Below are 20,816 nucleotides of genomic sequence, written 5' to 3' on the forward strand. Positions count from 1 at the left end.
CTGCATCCTCCTTTCAGCTAATGAGTGTAGCTCCTGTATGAGCTTCCTCACCAGGCATGCCACCCTTGTCTCTTCTCTGCAGGAAGAATACCTCAAGCAACTGCCACTGCTGCAGAACACACACACCTGCCCATGGCTGTGGCTTAAATATATGGACCATGAGGTGTTATATAGCTGCTGGAGAAACAGAAATACCTAAATGTTCACTCCGCCCCAGTGGAGCATATCAAACTGCCATGGTTGCCATGTGCAGTGCCTCAAGTTGTACCGATCCCACTAACACATCTGTGGCATCAGGAGGAATTCTGCGCACACACTCTAAGCACAGCAGGAGCTAGTGCATTATAAGCAGCATGGCTGAGTAGCAGATGCTAGTCCAGTAGCACGGTTCCCGAGGCAGAATAAAGGAGACCTGGCATACATGCGTTTGTGGCAGAGTGGGGAAAAGCAGGAGATCACCGAGCTCATATGGAAAAATAACCTATTTCCCATGCATCACAATATAAAAATATATTGCACAGATATTGTAGTTAGTTCTTATCATATTTTTACACCTCTGATACATGAAATATGCACCGTGCATTTTGTACAGTATAACTTCGTTGTTTATGGAAAATATATAATTTTTCCCACATGAGAAATAGGATAGAGTTATAAAGTCAAAACCGTGGAAGCAGAGAGCAGAGCAGGTTCTGAAGAACACTAGGTAAGAGCATAGGACACACCCATGGCAGATTTGTCCAGACAAGTGGGCAAGAGAGGTAAGGGTTTTTTCCTATCACAAGACATAAATTAATCTTGGGGAAAAATGGAATAATTTTGCAACGGGAATATCTTCCCTTTATAAAAAGCATTGGGGAATTCAAAACCTCTTAAGAAATGCATCAATTAATGGAGACCTTTAAAAAAAACAGATCAGAAGGTTTTGTGGATGATCCCAGATTTCGTCAGACAAAATGGAAAGGGAACTAGAAGTTCATCCGGGGAACCCAGGGAGAAGAACAGAGTCAGCAGTCAGAGCTCATTGGTAGCAGAGCTGCACAGATATTTATTGAATACAAACAATGGCAAACACAGCAGGCTCACAGAGATTTGAACTTCTTGGGCGAAGTCCAAAATTCACTATGGGCAATCGTCTTAAGAATACTTTTATAGATCCTTGTGGCTTTGAATTCCATATCATTGAATCCCCCTCCCACCTCCCATCCCACTCCCAATTACTTCTTAGTTAAAAAATAAGACTGGCTTTTTCCCTTCTTTCATTAGTAATAAAAATGGCTTGTTTGGACCCTGCCATGCTGGAAAGAATATATTCTGCATGGGAACCAATGGGGACTCACAGGTGTGTTCATTGGCTCCTGCACATCCTGCTTCCAAAATTATGTGGGTGGCCACATTCTCCGGACATGGACTCAAGGGTTTAAAAGGTGAGCCGGGACAAGCAAAATGAAAAATGGAAGTTTCAATGGGCTAATTGTGAGAAAAGTATTTCGAAGCAAGCACAGCTCTAGATGGCATCAGAAATCATACGCTACAGTAAGTGCTGTTAAAATGTCAAAATAAAACGTTAAAATAGCTAAGCTAAACTGACACTAGAGACCAGCCTTCTTCTGACGTCTCACCGAAAGGCAGTTAAAATAATTAACACTATACTTTGAAAACATGGACATGCCTGGGACCATAAATAAACAGTTCAGGAGAAATATCAGGAGCACAGTATGGAATGGACAAAGAAACTTGTGTGTGTGTGTGTATTTGTTAGTAAAGAAAAAAGTATCTATGAAGATTAAGGGAAGGCAATAAATATATAGATTGTACAAGCTGGGTGACGTGTCATTGGCTTGAGAGGGTCAGGTGGTGCAGAATGAGGGATGATGGGTAGAAATTAGAGTGCACCCATTCCAGTGACCTCAGACGTCAGCCTAGAGCAGACAAAGGTAAAGAGAAAGGGGAAGGGGAAGAGAGAAAAACAAACAACAGGGTTAGAAAAGAAAATGAGGATTTTGTGGCATACTCACAAGTCCTCTTTTCTGCTATCTCCTGCTCACACTTCCCTTTCCACCAGCGTAACCTGTCTGCTAAAGTGTTCATTACATTAATCCACTTTGCAAAGGTGCCAGGCAGTGACACCCTGTTAGAGTTGCATTTTAAAATGGGTCTAAACTGGGCCAATAATTCCTGCCTGTCTGTAAGATCAGGTGGCCAATCAATGTGAAATTTTACACATGGTTAGTTTTCTGCCCTTTGCGATTTCTAGGTAGCCTATTTAGTTTCTTTATATAAACTTTTAATGGGACGTCTCTGACTTGGGACTCCACGTGACTTCTTTCCTTGGCACCCCTACTTTTCATTGCTGACCGACATCTCTTAAAAAAGATTGTTCAGGCTACACAAAGCTCAGTTGAAAGATGACCCTGGAGATCTGGTCCAATGGGGAGTGGGGTTTTTTTCAAAAAAAAAAAAGAGGTTGGACTAGTGATTTTTAAACATAATTCACATAATGAAAGTTTATGCCGATGTGCATACAAGCCTCCACGTAAGCAAGCCTGATTAGTTGGTCAGGAGGAACCTTGAGCACACCCAAGCCTGAGGAATTGGCTGGGCACACAAAATCCTTTCCTGTCTGGTGTTCTCAGTTTTTATCCTACAGCACATGAGGCCTCATGCACAGATGCTGACAGATAAAATACTCTCCGTCAGCAGTGGCACTTTTACTGCCACAAAGGTCTGTGTCCCCTGCACCTTGTAGAAACCTCCACATCAATGAAGCATTAAAAAACCTTGCAGATGAATACACAAATACTCCATTTTGAAGCAGATAGGGTTGCCCCCACACAGCACGGTTGACATAAGCTCACCACAACAAGGAGATGAAAACCTAATAGTACGTACCCTCTGCTCCTCCACCGAGATACATACCTTACAACTATCACATCTGTTGTACACTACAGATCATATGCCACAACCTGAATTCTGTCCCCCAGGGACGCTGCCCTTCCAGCGTCCTCTTTTGCACATGACCCTTTACCAAACTATCCTCTCACAGCACTAGACCAAAAAACCCACCCACAGCTACTAGTGCTGGGAGGGAAATAACCTGGTAAAGTGTGTGTAGAAGGGGGCAAAAGGAAGGGGCAGAGTTAAGGCTGTGGAGTGGGCCTGTGATGTGCAGACACATTAAGTGGCTTGCCTTTTCATTTCCTTGCTTTTGTGCGTTTATGTCTGGTATAGTGTGTTCGTAGCAACCTTACCTGCTTCACAACAAAGGGGTTTGTATATTGCAGTTCCCTTTTGTCTTTTCAAATTGCCATAGATTTCAAAAAGCTGAGAGAATGATTTCTAAACAATCTGGCTACATCCCGACTCCATCTCTTTCTCTGTGCTAGTCACAGAACAAGCTGGAATTCAGATGGCCTAAAAAAAGGCGAGGTTTTTTAAAGAGGCTGTTAGAATTCAAAGAAAGTTCTATGACAGCAACTTGGGCATTGGTTTCAAATGCTGCTTTGAGGTGAGGGAAGGACATCCATTTTATACGAGATTTTTGGCAGCGTGTTAGTCTCTGTTCAAGGGAGACCCAGGACTTGAATAGCAGAGAGGTGCTACAGGTCAAAAAGGAGGTTCTGTGGCACAGTCGAGTGGGAAGGAGGAGTTTAGATAGCATGGCAGAGGTTGTTACAGGTCAGAACTGACATTGGCTGGCAGAGCCTACAGGATGGAAAGGACACTTGCACAGACCTGCTTACACTATACCTGATCTAGCCAGTGCGATCAGCCCTTAACCTTAATGAGCACCAAAGTCACGAAGTTACTAAGAGAAGAGCACTCTTCTGGGTGTGTCCTTACTGGAGTTTCATCCTGACAGTGTGATGGGGCAGGTGGAGTAATACATATCAGAAGGTAATAAACGTGATGGGTAAATGCTAAAATCCCAGTGACATCTCATGATTAGCTGGCATGATACAGACTCTGCCCTGTGCAGAAAGATTTGATAGTTAGTCTAGCTGTATGAACTCTTTCTGCAACTGGTCACTTTCTAATGTAAAGGGAGATAGAATCATTGTTCAAAGGGCTCCTAAATAGAAAACAATCACATTTCCTCTAAGGTCTGGTACTCGTCTTCCCCAACTCACCAGCTGTGCACTTTCAAGTTTGGTGTGACTAGACCCTGCTTAATGCATTCTTGACCCAGTAACCCTAGATACTGTTATGACTCCAATTTGGATCAAAGTTGATGGTGACCATTCCCCATAAGTTCAGCTACTAATTATCCTCATAAAATCTTCTCTTTCAAATGAATTGCATGTGTGCTGTTATTAAAAGAAAATAAACAGGCAGTTTCATTTTTTTTTTATTGTTCTGATTTGTTTGAAAGAGGAAGACATGTCTGAGTCTTGAAAACATGTAAAAGAGGCACCTGGAATTTATCATTTGGTATTTGTTGTTCTTTATGTTTTTGTCATGTGGACAAAGAGGCTAAATGAACTGAATTATGTCCTCTTCCCCAAAACAAATAACTTCCCACAACCTGGCTGAGAATTCGCCATGTTTTTGATGGAAAATAATATACAGCCTAATTATAAACTCCTGCCGATAAGGATACAACTATGGTGATATTAACAGACCCACGACTAACCAACACTGAGAAATGGCTGAGTTGTCAGTAGGATGGTTTTCCTGGCAGAAAAGCCCAACTCGAGGATTTAATATCGTCACTCACTTTGAATATCAACAAACAATAAATCCCCAGTGTGTTCACTTTATGCAGTGCCCTGAAACCTAATAAAATCACTCTTAAGAAAATAATGCTTGCAGTCTATGTTTCTGTCTGAGTTTTGTGTGACTTATTCAGTGGGCCTCTCTGTTTACCGGGAGGTCATGAAGACTGTGGTGGATGAATGTGGCCTTGATTAGCACATCTCACCTGGCGTTGATGAGGTACTGGGCAAGGCTGATGTTGGCTGGGGTTCCTGTGATGGTAATTTGACGTTCCGATGAGCCTTCTGTGGCATTGGCGATTTTGATCTGCGCTCCAGACATCTGTCGAATTTCATTGATTTTGGTCCCTTGGCGTCCGATTATGCAGCCTATTAGCTAGAAAAAAGTACGGAGGGAATTTCTTAAAGCAGTTCCTCAGACAGTAACTTGCAGGATGCAAGCATGATCACACGGTGAAGCTCACAGGATTGGCAGACAACTCATCACTTCTGCTAAAAGGTGGGAGTGACTTTAATGCTCATGAAGGCCAGAGACTAAAAGCACTGGGTTAAGCCACACATAATATGAGCAATTTCCCCCACAAAGCTCTGCCATTGTAACTTCATCCTGACCTGCAACAGCCTGGTGCTCTTTCAGTCCTTTGGTTCTCTCAAGCAGAGACCGCTGATAAGTACTGAGATTAGGCCAAATGGTGCTGAGGGCTAAGATATGGACAAACAGCACAATGCTACCAAATGCATTTTCAGATGTGTCCTCAGCTAGTCTAGAACGTATCAGAGGTGAAAGGCTATCTATCTTTCTTTATTGTGATTTTAATGTACGGGAGAGTTACTGAGTTTAAAATGCTGGGTAACTCTTCTGTTAATGAACTGCCAAATCACCAAAGACTTCATCTGCTTCGCCATTCTCCTTCACTTTCTTTTAATAACAGTTACACTTTGAATTGGCATGAACTGGTCTATCCTGTCCTTGATATCATCTTGGATCGGTCTGCCTCTCCACATTGAATCAATCCTGTGATTAGATTAAATTGAGGTCTCAATTTGAACAGGTCAGAAGTGGCAAGAGCTCACAAAGGTGAGTGTCAGAGAGAAGATGGCGGCATTTATTTTTGTGCTAGTGAAAGGTTGCAGGTTGACAGCACTAGAGCCTGACGTTATCTATGCCCAGAAAAGATACATTACAGACATATACTTCTATTGTTCCTCACCCTTTTCTGAAGAGGTCATTTATAGGGATGACAAGGTAGTTCAGGTTTCCACACCCATGCACTTGATAACATCTCACCTCAGGGTGTCATCAAGGGTTAGATGTTTACAGAAGGAATACCTTAATACTTACAACTGCACTGAGATCGCATGGGGCACATGACTTATGAGGAGAGGCTGAGGGAACTGGGCTTATTTAGTTTGCAGAAGAAGAGAGTGAGGGAGGATTTGACAGCTGACTTCAACTACCTGAAATGGGGGAGGGGGTACAAAAAGGATGGAGTTAGGCTGGTCTCAGTGTTGTCAGGTGCCAGAACGAGGAGCAATGGTCCCAAGTTGCAGTGGGGGAGGTTTAGGTTGGATATTAGGAAAAAATTTCATTAGGAGGATGGTGAAGAACTGGAATGGGAATCTCCATCCTTAGAGGTTTTTAAGGCCCAGTTTGACAAAGCCCTGGCTGGGATGATTTAGTTGGGGTTGGTCCTGCTTTGACCCTCCTGGGGTCCCTTCCAACCCTAATCTTCTATGATTCTCTGATTCCTTTGCATAGGCCACCAATGGAGAAATTTATCAACAGTAAGAGGAAAGAATAGATAAACAAAGTGAGGTGGAAAACTGGGAAACAAAAAATTGAGAGGAGGATTTCTGAATGTTGCTGGGTTATTTTTAAAGAAAATCAAAACAACATTGCCAGAGTGGCGACTTTAAGATACATGGAAGTAAGGAAAGCATGTCTATCTCCAGATCTGTACCACTGTGTTCACAGCAGTCAAAGAAAGCTATCTAACTTTGGGCATGAGAAATGGTGGTGAGGAATGCTAAGGAGATTTGCAGTGACCTGTCCGTATTAAATATTCCGTTTTTCTGTCTTTCCTCAATGGCATTCCCTCTGTCATGGTAAATAAATGGTAAATGACATGAGAAACAAACAATGGATAAGATTAGGAAAATGAAAATGGTGATGTTCCACTTAAGCTCTGCTCACTGACAGTGCTACAGTAGCTGACTTTCATTGTTAACTGTTTCAGTGCTGAGCATTTTACCAGAAACAGTTAAATGGCCTCATTCAGCTTCCAAGCTAATTATGCATCGTTCACAATGCTTAGAGTGACTGCTGTAGCCTACCTCCAGTTTTAACAGGACAACACTGTGTATATTCATATTTAGAAAGTTAACCTTACAAACATCAGAGCTAAAAACTTTTTAAAGCTGAAGTGCTGGTACAGTATTCCACTATGTGTCAGCAACATCTTAACTCTGAATGCAAATACTGAAACAGCCATTGACAGCAAAGTTAATTCTAGCCTGTAGGTGGGTCACTGTTCCTGCAGGAAGGGAGATCAGCAGTTGAGGTACAAGTTGCACTGCTTTCCACAGGATGAAAGGATTCCCCTTACAATATAACCCCACTCTGGCAGATGAGATCCTGTATAAAGACTTCAGTAGTGTGTGCAATTGCCAGGTCAGCCACAAACTTATGAACACAAAGTTTAGACTTGTTGTGATGCAGCTTGGAATTTGCATTATTTGAAGAAAAATGCAAATATCACCCTAATAGTCACCTGATAGCACAGGTCCGGCTCATTTCCAGCTGAACAACATTAATACATTCTACATTTTTTCCTCTTGGAAAATTGCAGTGAAATTCAGAGTAAATTGCCTCAGGTGTAGAGTTCAGTGAGTTCCGGGGGAAGAGAGGTCCCTTGTTACTGCGTGGGTAGAAAACGTTCAATGCCTCTGACTAGAGTGATAGTTCCTCCATATGCTGCTGCTCTAAATGTCATCAATTCTCAGTCCAGAAATATTCTCTCAAAGCATGTTCAATCCCTGAGCCTCTTTAGGACCAACACTGATAATCATGCTAAATATGTCAATAGGGCATGCACTGGCTTGGTAAAATGGGTCTGGATCAACTAACAGTAGAACAAAGCACTCCCACTTCATCCCAACTACAATCTAACTGAAGAAAGAACTGAACTGAGGTCCTGAATTTTATCCACTCACAACTTCCCTCCATGCCCAGCCAAGCTGACACTGTTCAACAGAGACATAGAATTAGAAGAAAATAAGTAGGTCACTTACTACTGTAGAGATTTTCCCCTCCTGAGGAGGATCCTTAAGACAAAGGATCCATCAGGAGGTGAGGTGACACATTTTCATTAGTTCTTAATAATTTCCCCTACTCTGCCTATTTGGGCATGCAAATTTAAATTCATTTTAAAAAAATTTGCCTTGAAATTCTGCATTCCATACATTCAAATGACAGCTCTGCTCCTTGGTCATAATCTATATCATTGGTGGCAGCTTCATTTTGGAATGTTTATTATTCTTTTGTCACACTGCAGACACATTAATAGATCTTAAAATCAGTTGCGCCCTCTGTAATTAATTAGATTAATGTAAGAATACTGCTGTCTAGATTACAGTGCAGATTTTCTCTTATTACAGACTTCTCAGTAAGTGGAGGAAAATGGCTGCTGAGGCAGGATGAGTAGAAAAGGGAAAAGAATCTTCAATGGTAACCTATGCTCTGAGCCCTTCATCTTCTGTGGCCCACTAGAGTTACCAACAAAGCAGTGTGAAGTGGACATAAATGAAGAAGGTGAATGGAGTTATCCTGGTGAGAGAAGGCGGCATGGAGAACGTTAGACCACGAGAATTCCTCTTTAAAATCTCACAGGAGGCTGCTTCACCAATGAAATGCTTCTTAGCTCCGCACACTAGGAGCCAACCATAGAGATCATTATAATATGACTTCATATGGCCTCTCTCATCTAATAGGATGGGGCACTGTGCCCTGGAAAGCAGAGACTCTGAACAGGACATAGGGGTCCTGGTGGACAACATGTGGAACTGTGTGATGCTGTGGCTAAGAGGGCAAACATGATTCTAATGCACAGTATGAGCAGAAGAACATTGAATAGCACTATGGAAGTTGAGACCATTACTGGAGACTGTGTCCAGTTCTGGTGCCCATATTTCAAAAAGGATGCTGATTAATTAGAAAGGGTTCAGAAAGAGCTACAAGAATGATGCGAGGTCTGGAAAACCTGCCTTACTGTGCGAAACTAGGGAGCTCCGTCTATTAGTTCATCCAAGAGAAGAGGTGACATGGTCTACAGGAGAAGGATCTGACAACAGAGGTCTCTTTAATCTATTAGTAGACAAAGGTATGCCAAGCACCAATGGCTGGAAGCTGAAAGTAGACCAGTTCAGACTAGAAATCAGGCAATAGTTTTGAGCAGTGGGGGTAATTGCCACTGGAAAAGTTTCCAAATGGATGTGATGCATTGTCCATCATCTGAAATATTTAAATTGACATTGAATGTCTTTCTGAAGGATCTGTTCAAGCTCGACCACAGGTTACTGGGTCTGAGACAGGAATCACAGGGTGATGTTCTCCGGCCTGAGTTACACTGGTACTCAGACTAGATGATCTCGATAGTCCCCTCTGGCCTTAAAATATATGAATCTGATAATCTCAAGGCATCACTTGAGAACATCTTATTACATGTTCAAAAAGCCACAATCCCATGATTGAAGAGGAAAACTGTGCTGGTTAAAAACCCAACCCAGTTTAGAGGGGAAGTGAAGACAGCTATACAAAATTAAAAAATAATATATAACAAATGAAAGAAAGGGGAAGTTGGTAGTAATGAATATAAATCAGAGGTTATAAATTTTCTACAATTCCTAAGGGGAGCAAAAAGAAATCTATGGCCAGTGTAGTACAGGACAATAAGAAAAAGTTTTTAAAAATAGGAACAAAAAGAATCCTGACAATAGCACTAGTCCATTACCAGATGGAAATGACAGAATTATTAATAATAATTCAGATAGGGCAGAAGTGTTCCATAAATATTTCTGTTCCTTATCTGGGGAAAAACAAATGATATAATCTGATCATATGATGAGGATAAAAATCTTTCAATTTCACTAGTATCTCTGGAGAATGTTAAACAGCAGCTACTAAAGTTAGACATTTTTAAATCAGCAGGTCCAGACAACCTGCATCCATGAGTTTTAAAAGAGTTGGCTGAGGAGCTCACTGGACCATTAATGTTGATTTTCAATAAGTGTAGAATCACCAGGGAAGTTCCAGAAAACTGGAAGAAATCCATAGTTGTGCCAATTTTTAAAAAGGGTGAATGAGTGATCCAGGTAATTATAGGCCTGTCAGTTTGACATCAATCCTGTATGAGATAATGGAGGAGTTGATATGGGACTCTATTAATAAAGAATTAAAGAAGGATAATGTAATTAATGCAAATCAACATGGGTTTATGGAAAATAAATCCCATCAAACAAACTTGATACCTTGTTTTGAAGAGATTACAAGTCTGGTTGATAAAGGCAATAGTGTTAGGTAAGATATTTAGGCTTCTGTCAGGAATTTGACTTGGTATCACATGACATTTTGATTTAAAAAACTAGAAAGATATAAAATTAACATGGCATGCATTAAATGGATTAAAAGATGGTAAGTGTAAATGGAGAATTATCATCAAGTGGGTCTGTTTCCAGTGGGATCCCACAGGGATCAGTTCTTAGCCCCAGGCTATTTAACCTCTTTATCAAGGACTTGGAAGAAAACATAAAATCATCACTGATAAAGTTTGCAGATGACTCAAAAATTGGGGGGGGGGGGGGGGGGATGAATAATGAGGAGGACAGGTCACTGATTCAGAGCAATCTGAACCCCTTGGTAAACTGAGTGTAAGCACACAACATGCATTTTAATATGGATAAATGTAAATGTGTACATCTAGAAACCAAGAATGTCAGCCATACTTACACGACGGGGCACTCTATCCTGGGAAGCTGTGACTCTGAAAAGGATTTCAGGATTGTGATAAATAATCAGCTGAACATGAGCCCCCAAAATAATGCTGTGGCCCAAAGGGCTAATGTGATTCTTGGATGCATAAAGGGGACTCTTGCATAGAAGTAGAGAGGCTACTTTACTTCTGTATTGGCACGGGTGCAACTGCTGCTGGAATACTGTGTCCAGCTGTGCTGTGCACAATTCAAGAAGGATGTTGATGAAGTGAAAAAGGGTTCAGAGAAGAGCCATAAGAATGATTAAAGGACTAGAAAACGTTCCTTTTAGTAAGAGACTCAAGGAACTCAATCTATTTAGCTTAACGAAGGCTAAGGGGTGACTTGACTACAGTCTGTAAGTATCTACATGTGGAAGAAATATTTAATAATGGGTTCTTCACTCTAGCAGAGAACATGTATAACATGATCCAATGGCTGGAAGCTGAAACTAAACAAATTCAGACCGCAAATAAGGCATAAAGTTTTGGCTGTGAGGGTAATTAACTGTTGGAACAACTTACCAAGGTTTGTGGTGGATTCTCCATCATGGACAATTTTTAAATCAAGATTGTGTCTTTTTAAAAAAGATCTGCTCTAGGAATTATCTTGGGACAGTTCTCTGGCCTGTGCTATACAGGAGGTCAGACTAGATATCATAATGGTCCCCTGGAATCTATGAATTATGTAAATATTAACTACAGTTATTTATTAATGAATCAAGCTTCACAACATCCTTGTGAGGTAGGTCTTGTGTCTTGCACTGCCCAGTTTACCTGGACTGCCATGGTGTTATCTGTTCTTATAAGCATGGTTTTGTTCACCAGAACCTGGTGTCTTTAAATTCCCGTGGTCATTTCCCTACAACTTCCAAACCGGAAACCAAGATTTATCTGCTTGGGACCAACTGATGGTTTTGGTGCCCATCTGGAATACCTTAAAGGTGTTCTGCTCCTCCAACATATTTGTCATGAACCTTGAAGCTTCTGTCTCACTACTGATTGGCGACTGATGCTACATATCCAAAAGAAATGTTGGATCAGCCTCATCTACGTGTGCTACAGGAACAAAGAACCCCCACCTAACACGATTAACAAGGAGTGCCATTGAGTGTATTAAATCCTCATTAGTCAAGCAGAATTTCCAAAGCCTAGGGCTCTCTTCCTTTGATTTCTGGTACTGGTTTCCTCTGTTATACAAGAAAAACTAGTCTACATCAGCTAATAAGAATGGTTAGGCTATTTGCCTTAAGACATAGAAGGGCATGTGAGCCTTTCTTCTTCAGGTGAAGATAAATTAGAGGATTTGAAAACTTTCAAAACAGACTTCTCTGCTTTCTTGGCCAAAATTATTCTGGTCACCAAGAAGTAAAGAAAAAAAAAGATATTTCAGCATACTGGATGAGAAAGCAGCTGGTGATAGTCAGCGTGCAGTCAATGTCTAATAAAAGCTGTGTGAAAGGAAATTTAGTTTCTAGTGACTGCAAGTCCAGAGTCATTGAAGTGATATATGGTTGTTAGTACTTCATCTTAACGGAGAACTATAATTTATCAGAGAATACATTCTTCTGCAAATAGCTGCTTAATCTTTACAAAAATGCTTTAACCATCTCTACATCCATGTTTCCAACTAGCTATGTCTTTGGGAATCAAGGCAGAGGAAATCTCCTAGTATTTCCCCAGGAGGATTCTCCATAAGGGTTTATCTAGTGCAGTATCCTGTCTTCCCACAGTGGCTAGTATCAGATGCTTCAGAGAGAATGAACAAAACAGGTAATTATTGGGTGATTCATCCCCAGTTGTCCGGTCCCAGCTTCTGAAAGTTAGAGGTTTAGGGACACCCAGACCATAGGGTTGCATCCTTGACCATTCTGGCTAATAGCCATTCATGAACTCATCCTCCAGAAACTTATCTTATTCTTTTATGAACCCAATTTGGCCTTCACAACATCCCCTGGCAATGAGTTCTGCAGGTTAACTGTGCATTGTGTGAAGAAGTACTTTTTCATATTAGTGTTAAACTTGCTGCCTATTCATTTCTTGTGTTATGTGAAGGGGAAAATAACACTTCCTTATGGCTGCTTCAACTTATGCTGCCTGCAGTAGTCTTACAGAAACCAGTGTGCTAATCTAAGATCAGCAAAGTGCCATGTACTCGACCTCTTTCATCCCTGATCCCAACAACCCCCCCAATTTATTGAGTGAGAGGAACCGGTAGCGTAGAGCTGCCTATGCCCATATAACTCCACCTGAGAATTCCCCTTGGGACAGCTTCGTGTCTCAGGTGGGGCTAAGAATCTAGCCCTTAAATGCTTCATGTCTGTGACTATTTGAGCTCATGAGTTTGACATTTGCTTTATACTAATGCACCAGTAACACTTGACAGCTCAGATGCCGTCAGAACAACCAAGGGTGTGTGCACCCATATACAATCTGCGGGAATATTCACCAAAAGGTTTTTATATTATATTTCCCCACCACCTGCTGAAAACCCTCGGTAGTCTCCTACTCTCCTCCACACACCTGCCAATTTTTTCCTAAATTGGGATTTCCCTTTCTCTGTACTATCAAGATTAAATTACAGTTAATCCCTTTTCAAATCTATTTACAATAAATTAACATATTCAACCAGCACTCAGCAGAGAGAACAAGGATTGAGTGGGCACCTACATCACAGAAGTCCTCCTAGCTATGGTGCACTGGTGGAACAATGAAAAGAATCTACTCATGCTGTACCGGTCAATGGAATATTAGACGACTTCATTCTCTAGAGCTGTCAACCAGGCATATTTCACGAGCACTAAATCCACTTTGAAGAAAAGACATATTTGTGGGTTTTAAACCAGCAAAGACAAAAAAGAAAAGGAAACAGCCAAATTGACACATTCTTAACTTGCTTTGTTTTATTCTGTGCATTAAGTCTAGCAATCATACTAAATGCTTTGACACAACACCTTCAAATGACATGGCTGGGCTCAACAAACTGGTCGCTATAAAACTATTTAACTGATTTATTTGTAGCTTTCATATATATCCTTGTACAGAGAGCGCAGAGAGGTGCTGTACTCACATCATTGGGAATGGTGAGTTCATGAGTACTGGCCGGGGGACTGGCATCCAAACCTGAGCATATGCAAGGGAAAATGGTTATAGCTTGCAGAGAAAGCACTGCGTATTGCCTGGTATTTTACCAAAATAGCAGACATTACAAACATTCCGTACTCCTCCAGGGCCAGGGGGGTAAGCGGATAACACATTCTGGTATAACAAGGAACAAAATTACTAACAAGGCTCCTGCAACTGGTTACTACTATTCTTCTGAGATCCCTCACCCTCCCAGTTGGTTCTCAGATCATAGCTTCCAGACTAAGTCAGTGACTGTAGGTGCCTACCCATCACTTTGTCTTCCTTCCAAGAAATAAGGAGGAAAAGTCCCTTGCTAGTCCCAGCTGGTCCATGCTTCATTTCCTTTATTGTAACACTCAAACAGTCCCGAGATTACTGTAAACCATTGTGCAAAATTACAGACACACCTGGGTTGCTTGAAGTCTGTCAATGAGAAATAAAGTTTGCATTTTGTGCAGGGAAGTCTGTAAGCAAGCACTGGCTAGTGAGAAATCACATGGCCCACACCATACTAGAGATAGTAAATGTACTGTAGGATGAATGCTTTATCATGATGATGATAACATCAAGGAATAAGTAGTGTACACGTTACAAACCTCTCTGATCACATGAATACAGAAGAATTAAGAAAACAGTCCTGGATAGGAGGAACAAGACAGATCAAGAATGGCCTTTGTTAGGATGTGTGGAAGTGCTGCATCATAATAATATCACGTTTCTGCATGTCTTTCTGGCTGCAGCCTTCACCAGTAGTTTTTACAAATTATATTGAAAATGGAATGCTGCGTCACAATGCATCAAATAATTCAGGCTGTGCATGGACGTTCTTTTGTGTTCTGCAATGCAACTCTGGGAGTCCAAGCACCATAGATTCACACTCAGCAATGAATCAGACACAAACTATAAAATGTGAACTGACTTCAATACCCATCATACTCTTACTCTATAGGAAAAGCAAGACATCCAGTTTTAGAACCTGCATCACTGCATAATCAGATAGAAACATGCACTACCTAGTGAGCGATATGTGTACAAGAGACACATATTTCCTTTCTGTTTCCTCAAAGAGATAAAAGAACACTTTCCATTAATATGGAAAGTGGAGAAGTCAGGGGACAAATCTATGCAGCTTGAAATGTAATAAATCAGCATTTCATAATGTTTTCAGTACAGAACCAAGCATGTGTCACCAGTAGTTTCTCTAAATAAGATTATTACATCTTCACTCATTGCTGAAATAGTGACATTCAGATAGATCCCTATTAGCAGCACTGGGAGAGTGAAGCTGTCCGGTAGTGAACATGAATTTACAGTTATGCACAAAAACTTTAATGATCATATAGAATAAACTACAAGGGAAGGCATATAAGGCAAAGAATATGAATGAATTCAAGAGACACCAAGGTTTGTGTCTGGAGAAACAGGGGATTAAGGGTGTGGAGAAAAAGCACATGGAAAGTAGGATTAAAAAGAAACAAAAGAAAAGACAGGTATGTTAAGGCCAGGTGGCCTTTTGCTGTTCCTAAAATGCCTCATGCTTTATCATTTTCCCCAATTAACAGTGATGAAGCCAGTTACTTTACACAGTGCTGCTATGAAATAACACAGCAGCATTCCTGACACTCTATCATGCAAGTCACAAAATGAAATTACCCCAGAATTGCTGCTACATGCCATGTGGTATTTTGTAGTTGCTCCAGAAGGAATATATAAATAATACAAGTAATAATCTAGCATTGCCACCCTTCATTTCTGTCAGCGTTTTCTGTACTGCTAAAGAGAATTTCCCATCTAATTTTGCTGATGACAGCAGAGTAGATTTAGAAAATGTATGAACCAATAAGCTACATTTCTGTTGGTATCATTGTGATTTAAGTAAGAATTCAACACAGAACAGCCATAGCTTTCAGTATTAAGTCCATAACAAAGACTGACGTTGTATTAATGATACAATGAAGAGTGAATGTATGAGAGTTCCAAGGGGTAGCCGTGTTAGTCTGTATCTGAGGAAGTGAGCTGAAGCCCATGAAAGTTTATGCCTGCTGAAATTAAATTTGTTAGTCTTTAAAGTGCTACAGAACTCTTGTTGGGTTTTTTTAGTGAATGTATGGAAATTATCGTAAAGAAATGTGATGTGTTGCCATTTTCCTTAGCATGCCAGAGTTCACATGGTGCAAAGTACTTCTCACCAAAACTGAAATCTACGAACACATTTAAAAAAAAAAAAAAAAAAAAGCTTTAAGTTTAAATAGGCATTTTGGAGATCACTCCTGGAAATAATTATCTCAAATTGCTTTGCTTTGCTAAAAGATATAATACTTTCCATACATTACTGAATTTAGCCTCATGACCACCCCAGTAGGCCAGGTAAGTATTGTACCCATCTCACAGAAGAGGAAACTGAAGAAGTTGCTGGTGGATTCTTTGTACCTTGAAGTCTTTAAATCATTATTTGAGGACTTCAGTTACTCAGTCTTAGGTTATGGGTCTATTACAGGAGAGGGTGGATGAGGTTCTGTGGCCTGCGTTGTGCAGGAGGTCAGACTAGATGATCATAATGGTCCCTTCTGACTTATAAGTCTATGAAAAGGAAAAGTAAGGCCACAATTTTAAAACTTGAGTGGCTCAAGGTTAGAAACCTAAGGGTCCAGATTTTCAGAAACGATGAGCTCTCACTAGTCTCAGAAACTTCCAAGGGATTTGTTAAGAACCTCAGAAAATCAGGGCACTTATTTAAATAACTAAATAGAGATCTCAATGCTTAACCTTAGGCCCCAGGTTTGAGTGTTTTGGCTTAAGTGACTAGTCAAAGGACACAAAATACAGGAGGAGCAGAGCTGGGACTACAAGCCAGGTCTTCCAATTGTCAGTCATGTGCCTTAACCACAAGAGCACCCATCCTGCCCTGCAGCCATTTGGTGTGAGCACAAAGCACTGTTACCACTAGCTTTTGCCAGGGTTTGATATTGATTTGACAGCAGACAAAGGTCTTTACTGATCAGCAGTAGGCTCCTAAATGCCAAGACTTAGTGAAAAGCACTTCTCACCAGGCAGACTTCCAGAGTAATGCACTCACTAAAACAGATGCAGCCTTCCTTTACATTACTTCACACTTTCACTAATAAACCCTTTCTGTGTTAACAAATCCGCCCCCACAGCGTTAATAGGAAGGGCAAATCAGGGAGGCAAAATAGTAGTTGGTCCTAGCATTCACCCATGCTCAAATGGGACTGGAGTCTGCTCAAGTCTGGACAGATTTCTTCCATTCCATCTCCCCCGTGCCCTCCAGTTTGCTCCCAGTTCTGATCCAACCTTGTCCACATGGATCCCTCTTCATTATGCCTATCTGGAACCATTCACCTTGATGCTCCCATCTCTGCATCCTCTCCCATACTAAAAGTCTGCTGGCCTCCTTGCAGGGGGCCATCCCAACTACCCCGTCACATGTGCTGGCATTCTGGGTTGTCCCTGTTACATGCACCTTAGGGTGCACCACACACCAGTGATGGAAAATCCCATAGTGTATGACCTGAACTCTCTCAGGATCTTCTCACATGCATGATGAGGTTCTATTTACTAACACCCTGGAATTTCACTGGAGACATTTTCTGAATCAATATATTACACAGTTCACTGAACCAAATTCCCCCTCAGATATGTATGTGTAAATCCCGGTGTCTTTAACAGGATACGTGTACACAAAACAAAGGCCAAAATTTGTGCGACTATTACAAAAATACCAAATCAACACATGCAGAAATATAAGTTTTTCCATATGATTGTTATATATATATATATATATATATTTTTTTTTTTTTTTGGTTAAGTCTTGCAGAATCCATTTCAATGCTTTAAGTTTGCCTTTTTAGTTATGTAATGTCATCAGACCATTGTGCAGTGTGCCTGATGTATGTTTATGATGTCACCAGGACACATTTATAGATGTATTTTTGTGTACTTATAAATGTAGTGCCAGATCTTCAGCTGACATAGACCTGGCTCAATTGACTTCACTGGAGCTATGCTGATTTACATGAGCTGAGGATATAGCCCATGAAACATACCCACACTGCTCTAACAAAGTGCAGTTCCATTCACCAGCAAGAGATATTTCAATAAGATCCCAAAAATTCATTTCAATGGCATAAAGAATAAAATATTTTTCATCAGAAAATACATTAACTAATTAGCACTAGGCCACATTATGAAATGATTGTTTCCCAAAGATATGTTTAAATTAGAGGTATTTTTAGTAATGTGAATGTCAAAAATATTTTTAAAGTGGTTAATTTCTTCTCTCATTTACTCTCAAGTACTAAAACAATCTGTTTTGACTGTATTTAAGATATAAACAATTATTATTAAAGAAAATCCATACTGGTACGTCTTAGTTTCTTAGCCAATTGTCAGCACAGAACATTTGAAATAGGAATTTATCAAAAATTACAACTTTACTCAGATACATTAATGTACCACATAACTTAGAAAACCACCTTACTCTGCGGGGATTAATAAAGCTATATTAACAGAGCAACACTGTCTCTTTCCTCCCATAGGTATTCTTCTGTTATCTCATGGAGAACTTTATAAAAATCAGATGTAATGATTCAGGTCATAATTCTGTTATTTTCTTGACCATGCATAATTCCAGTTAGCATGAATGGCAATTATATACACACATCAAGAAACTATGTTAATAGATGATTGAATTACAGTATAGTGTGGGCAAATTTATTCACTTCCTTAGACATGCTGTACAAAGAAAATGTCAGGTCCTGTCCTACTCCATCTGATCTTTCCCACTGGAAGTCACACTGTCTTGTCAACACAACACACATACAATTTATGTATGATTACAACAATGACAGGGTCCTATTAAAAAAAATCGCAACAAAAGCCTACTAATTTCCCTATAGCTTTTATTTTACCTGATGATTGGCCCATCAGATTTTGAGCTTCTTCGGAGGAATGTAAGGGCAGCTTTTCTCCTGAAGAGCAAAGAAGAAACAGATTTAATGCTTTTGCCTTCAAGGAGATAAGCAATGTCACTTCATCTAGGAAGCTCAAAATATGATGGACAAAATGGCAGAAAAGGAATTTCCAGTTGGCATTTTGACCATCGAGTGAAATGAAGGTATTTTAAGTATTTTAATTCCCTACTCTATATCTCCCACCCTAGTTCACAATGAAAAATGTAAACTGTATTATCAATTTTGTTAAAGTTTCTGAGACATATAGCCCTAACTATATTCAAGGTGTCCTCAATTGTAGCATATTGCTGTAAAGACCACCTTCACCAGGGGAAGGGATTTCCCCTTAGAGCCATATGTAATTCCCACCACTTCTCATGAAGCACAAAACACAGAGGCTTCACATGCAGTATGTTTCTGTTGATATTCTACAACTACTTTGTGCACATGAAGAGAACATCCTGGACAGTGATTGAGATCAATAAGAAGAGCCGAAAGGAATTTACACAGCCTTTACTGATTGTTGAATCTGCAGACAATGCTCAACAAATGAAGCACTGCCAGAGTGCATGGATGTCTCACAAAAAGACAATATCAACACGTGGCAGTGAATAACCACTCCTCTGTGCTAGAAAGGGCGCAGAGGAATTAGTTTTATACTGAGGTTGATTCACCTCTATTCATGTAACTCGCAAAGCAGGAAGCAGATAAACATTGGCTTCCCAAGAGCAGACTCTACAAGCACAATTACAGTGAACTGAACCATAATAAAAAACACTTTGGAATATTAATCTTTGTTAGCTTTTCACCATGGACATTTGCAACTTCACTTTACTTGTCCTATTTATTGCCATTAAATAAAACAAGCTTAGAAAGAGAGAGAAACTCTACAGGTAAGAAGAGAAGGAAATCTGTAGAGGGCATCTGGGTACGTACCAGGGAAAGCGGGGGTGGTCTGTCCAAGGGGAGTAAAAGGGGTTTGCTGCATAGCCAGCTGGTGGAGCTTGGTCAACTGCTGAGGGGGTAGGAGGGACATTAGAACTAAGAAGGTTATTGTTATAGAATACAAGTCACACCAAAAAAATTAAGAACAAAATTATAATAAAAAAACCACACCAGGACGCCATGTTAAAACATGGCAAACACAACATTAACAGAAGGACTTGGCCTGGGTAGATACAGTAAAGCCCAAATCTTTAGCAGAAGTGCTTGATCAGGGTCTGAAGTACGATACCAGCAGCAAGCCCAGTTTTGGTCTCTGTCTGTAACTGAAATAATTTCACTTTGTCAATGCAGATCTCTCCTGACCCTGCAGGCCTGCAGATAATATCAGCTGCCTTGATGGAACAGGGAGATGTCAAAGCAGCTGTAAAGGGCATCAAAGCAAAGCAATTCCACAGCAAGTCACCTGGTCAGACTTGGTAACTCACTGTTACTGACTGCTGTTAGCTATGAATAGCTGTAAAAATATCTGTGCAGTGTCAAATATTCTGCGAGCCCCATGATAAGCAAATTCCAATATTTCAAAAGCCCTGATAGTTCCTTGGATAGCTATCAGAAATGTACAGTAATTGTCCATTTTGTTTCATTACCCACTAGATGTTCCCCTTGCTTTACTTGTGTGCTGTACGTTTAAAGGAAAATTTATCTTGCTGACAAACCAATTGTAGCTCTTAAAGTAGCCTCTTTTTTAATACAAACCATCCAGCAGTTGGCAAAACTTGGGCTTCAGCCAAAACAGGTAAGTATTTCAGATCCTGCATATCCCTTGTTGTGCTCGGAGTCTTTTCCTGGCCCCTTCAAAAGAGACCTCGTGAAGAATAATATGTTTGGAATACATTTTGTGCTCTGTTTTATTGCTTAAATTTAAGGAAATTGAAGAGGTAGAAATTTCCCTCCTAATAAGGCCCACTTTGGGATTTTGCTGCGTATGCAGGAAGGAGTGTCCTGTATCACTCCCCCTTCAATAATCTTCTAGT

The 20,816-nt window shown here is 40.5% G+C and overlaps 1 protein-coding gene across 10 annotated transcripts in view; it reads right to left on the reverse strand.

Annotated features, from left to right (window-relative positions):
- Positions 1-1,021: 1,021 nt before the first annotated feature.
- Positions 1,022-20,816, reverse strand: part of PCBP3 (poly(rC) binding protein 3) — a 49,414-nt gene continuing 29,619 nt past the window's right edge. For 3 of the 10 annotated variants that reach the window (XM_067548592.1, XM_067548589.1, XM_067548586.1), the window contains 5 exons: positions 19,774-19,849; positions 18,796-18,855; positions 13,812-13,864; positions 4,922-5,091; positions 1,022-1,922 (listed from right to left, as the gene is read on the reverse strand). In XM_067548592.1, coding sequence (XP_067404693.1) covers positions 1,886-1,922; positions 4,922-5,091; positions 13,812-13,864; positions 18,796-18,855; positions 19,774-19,849 — 396 coding nt within the window. In that variant the 3' untranslated portion in view covers positions 1,022-1,885. Of the gene's footprint in view, positions 1,923-4,921; positions 5,092-13,811; positions 13,865-18,795; positions 18,856-19,155; positions 19,159-19,773; positions 19,853-20,816 lie in introns of all 10 variants that reach the window. The other 7 variants (XM_067548591.1, XM_067548587.1, XM_067548593.1 and 4 more) reach the window with 4 other exon arrangements.

Source organism: Emydura macquarii, unplaced genomic scaffold, assembly GCF_026122565.2.
Source record: "Emydura macquarii macquarii isolate MOO-44397 ecotype Brisbane River unplaced genomic scaffold, CSIRO-AGI_Emac_v2 contig_1253, whole genome shotgun sequence".
NCBI lineage: Eukaryota > Metazoa > Chordata > Testudines > Chelidae > Emydura > Emydura macquarii.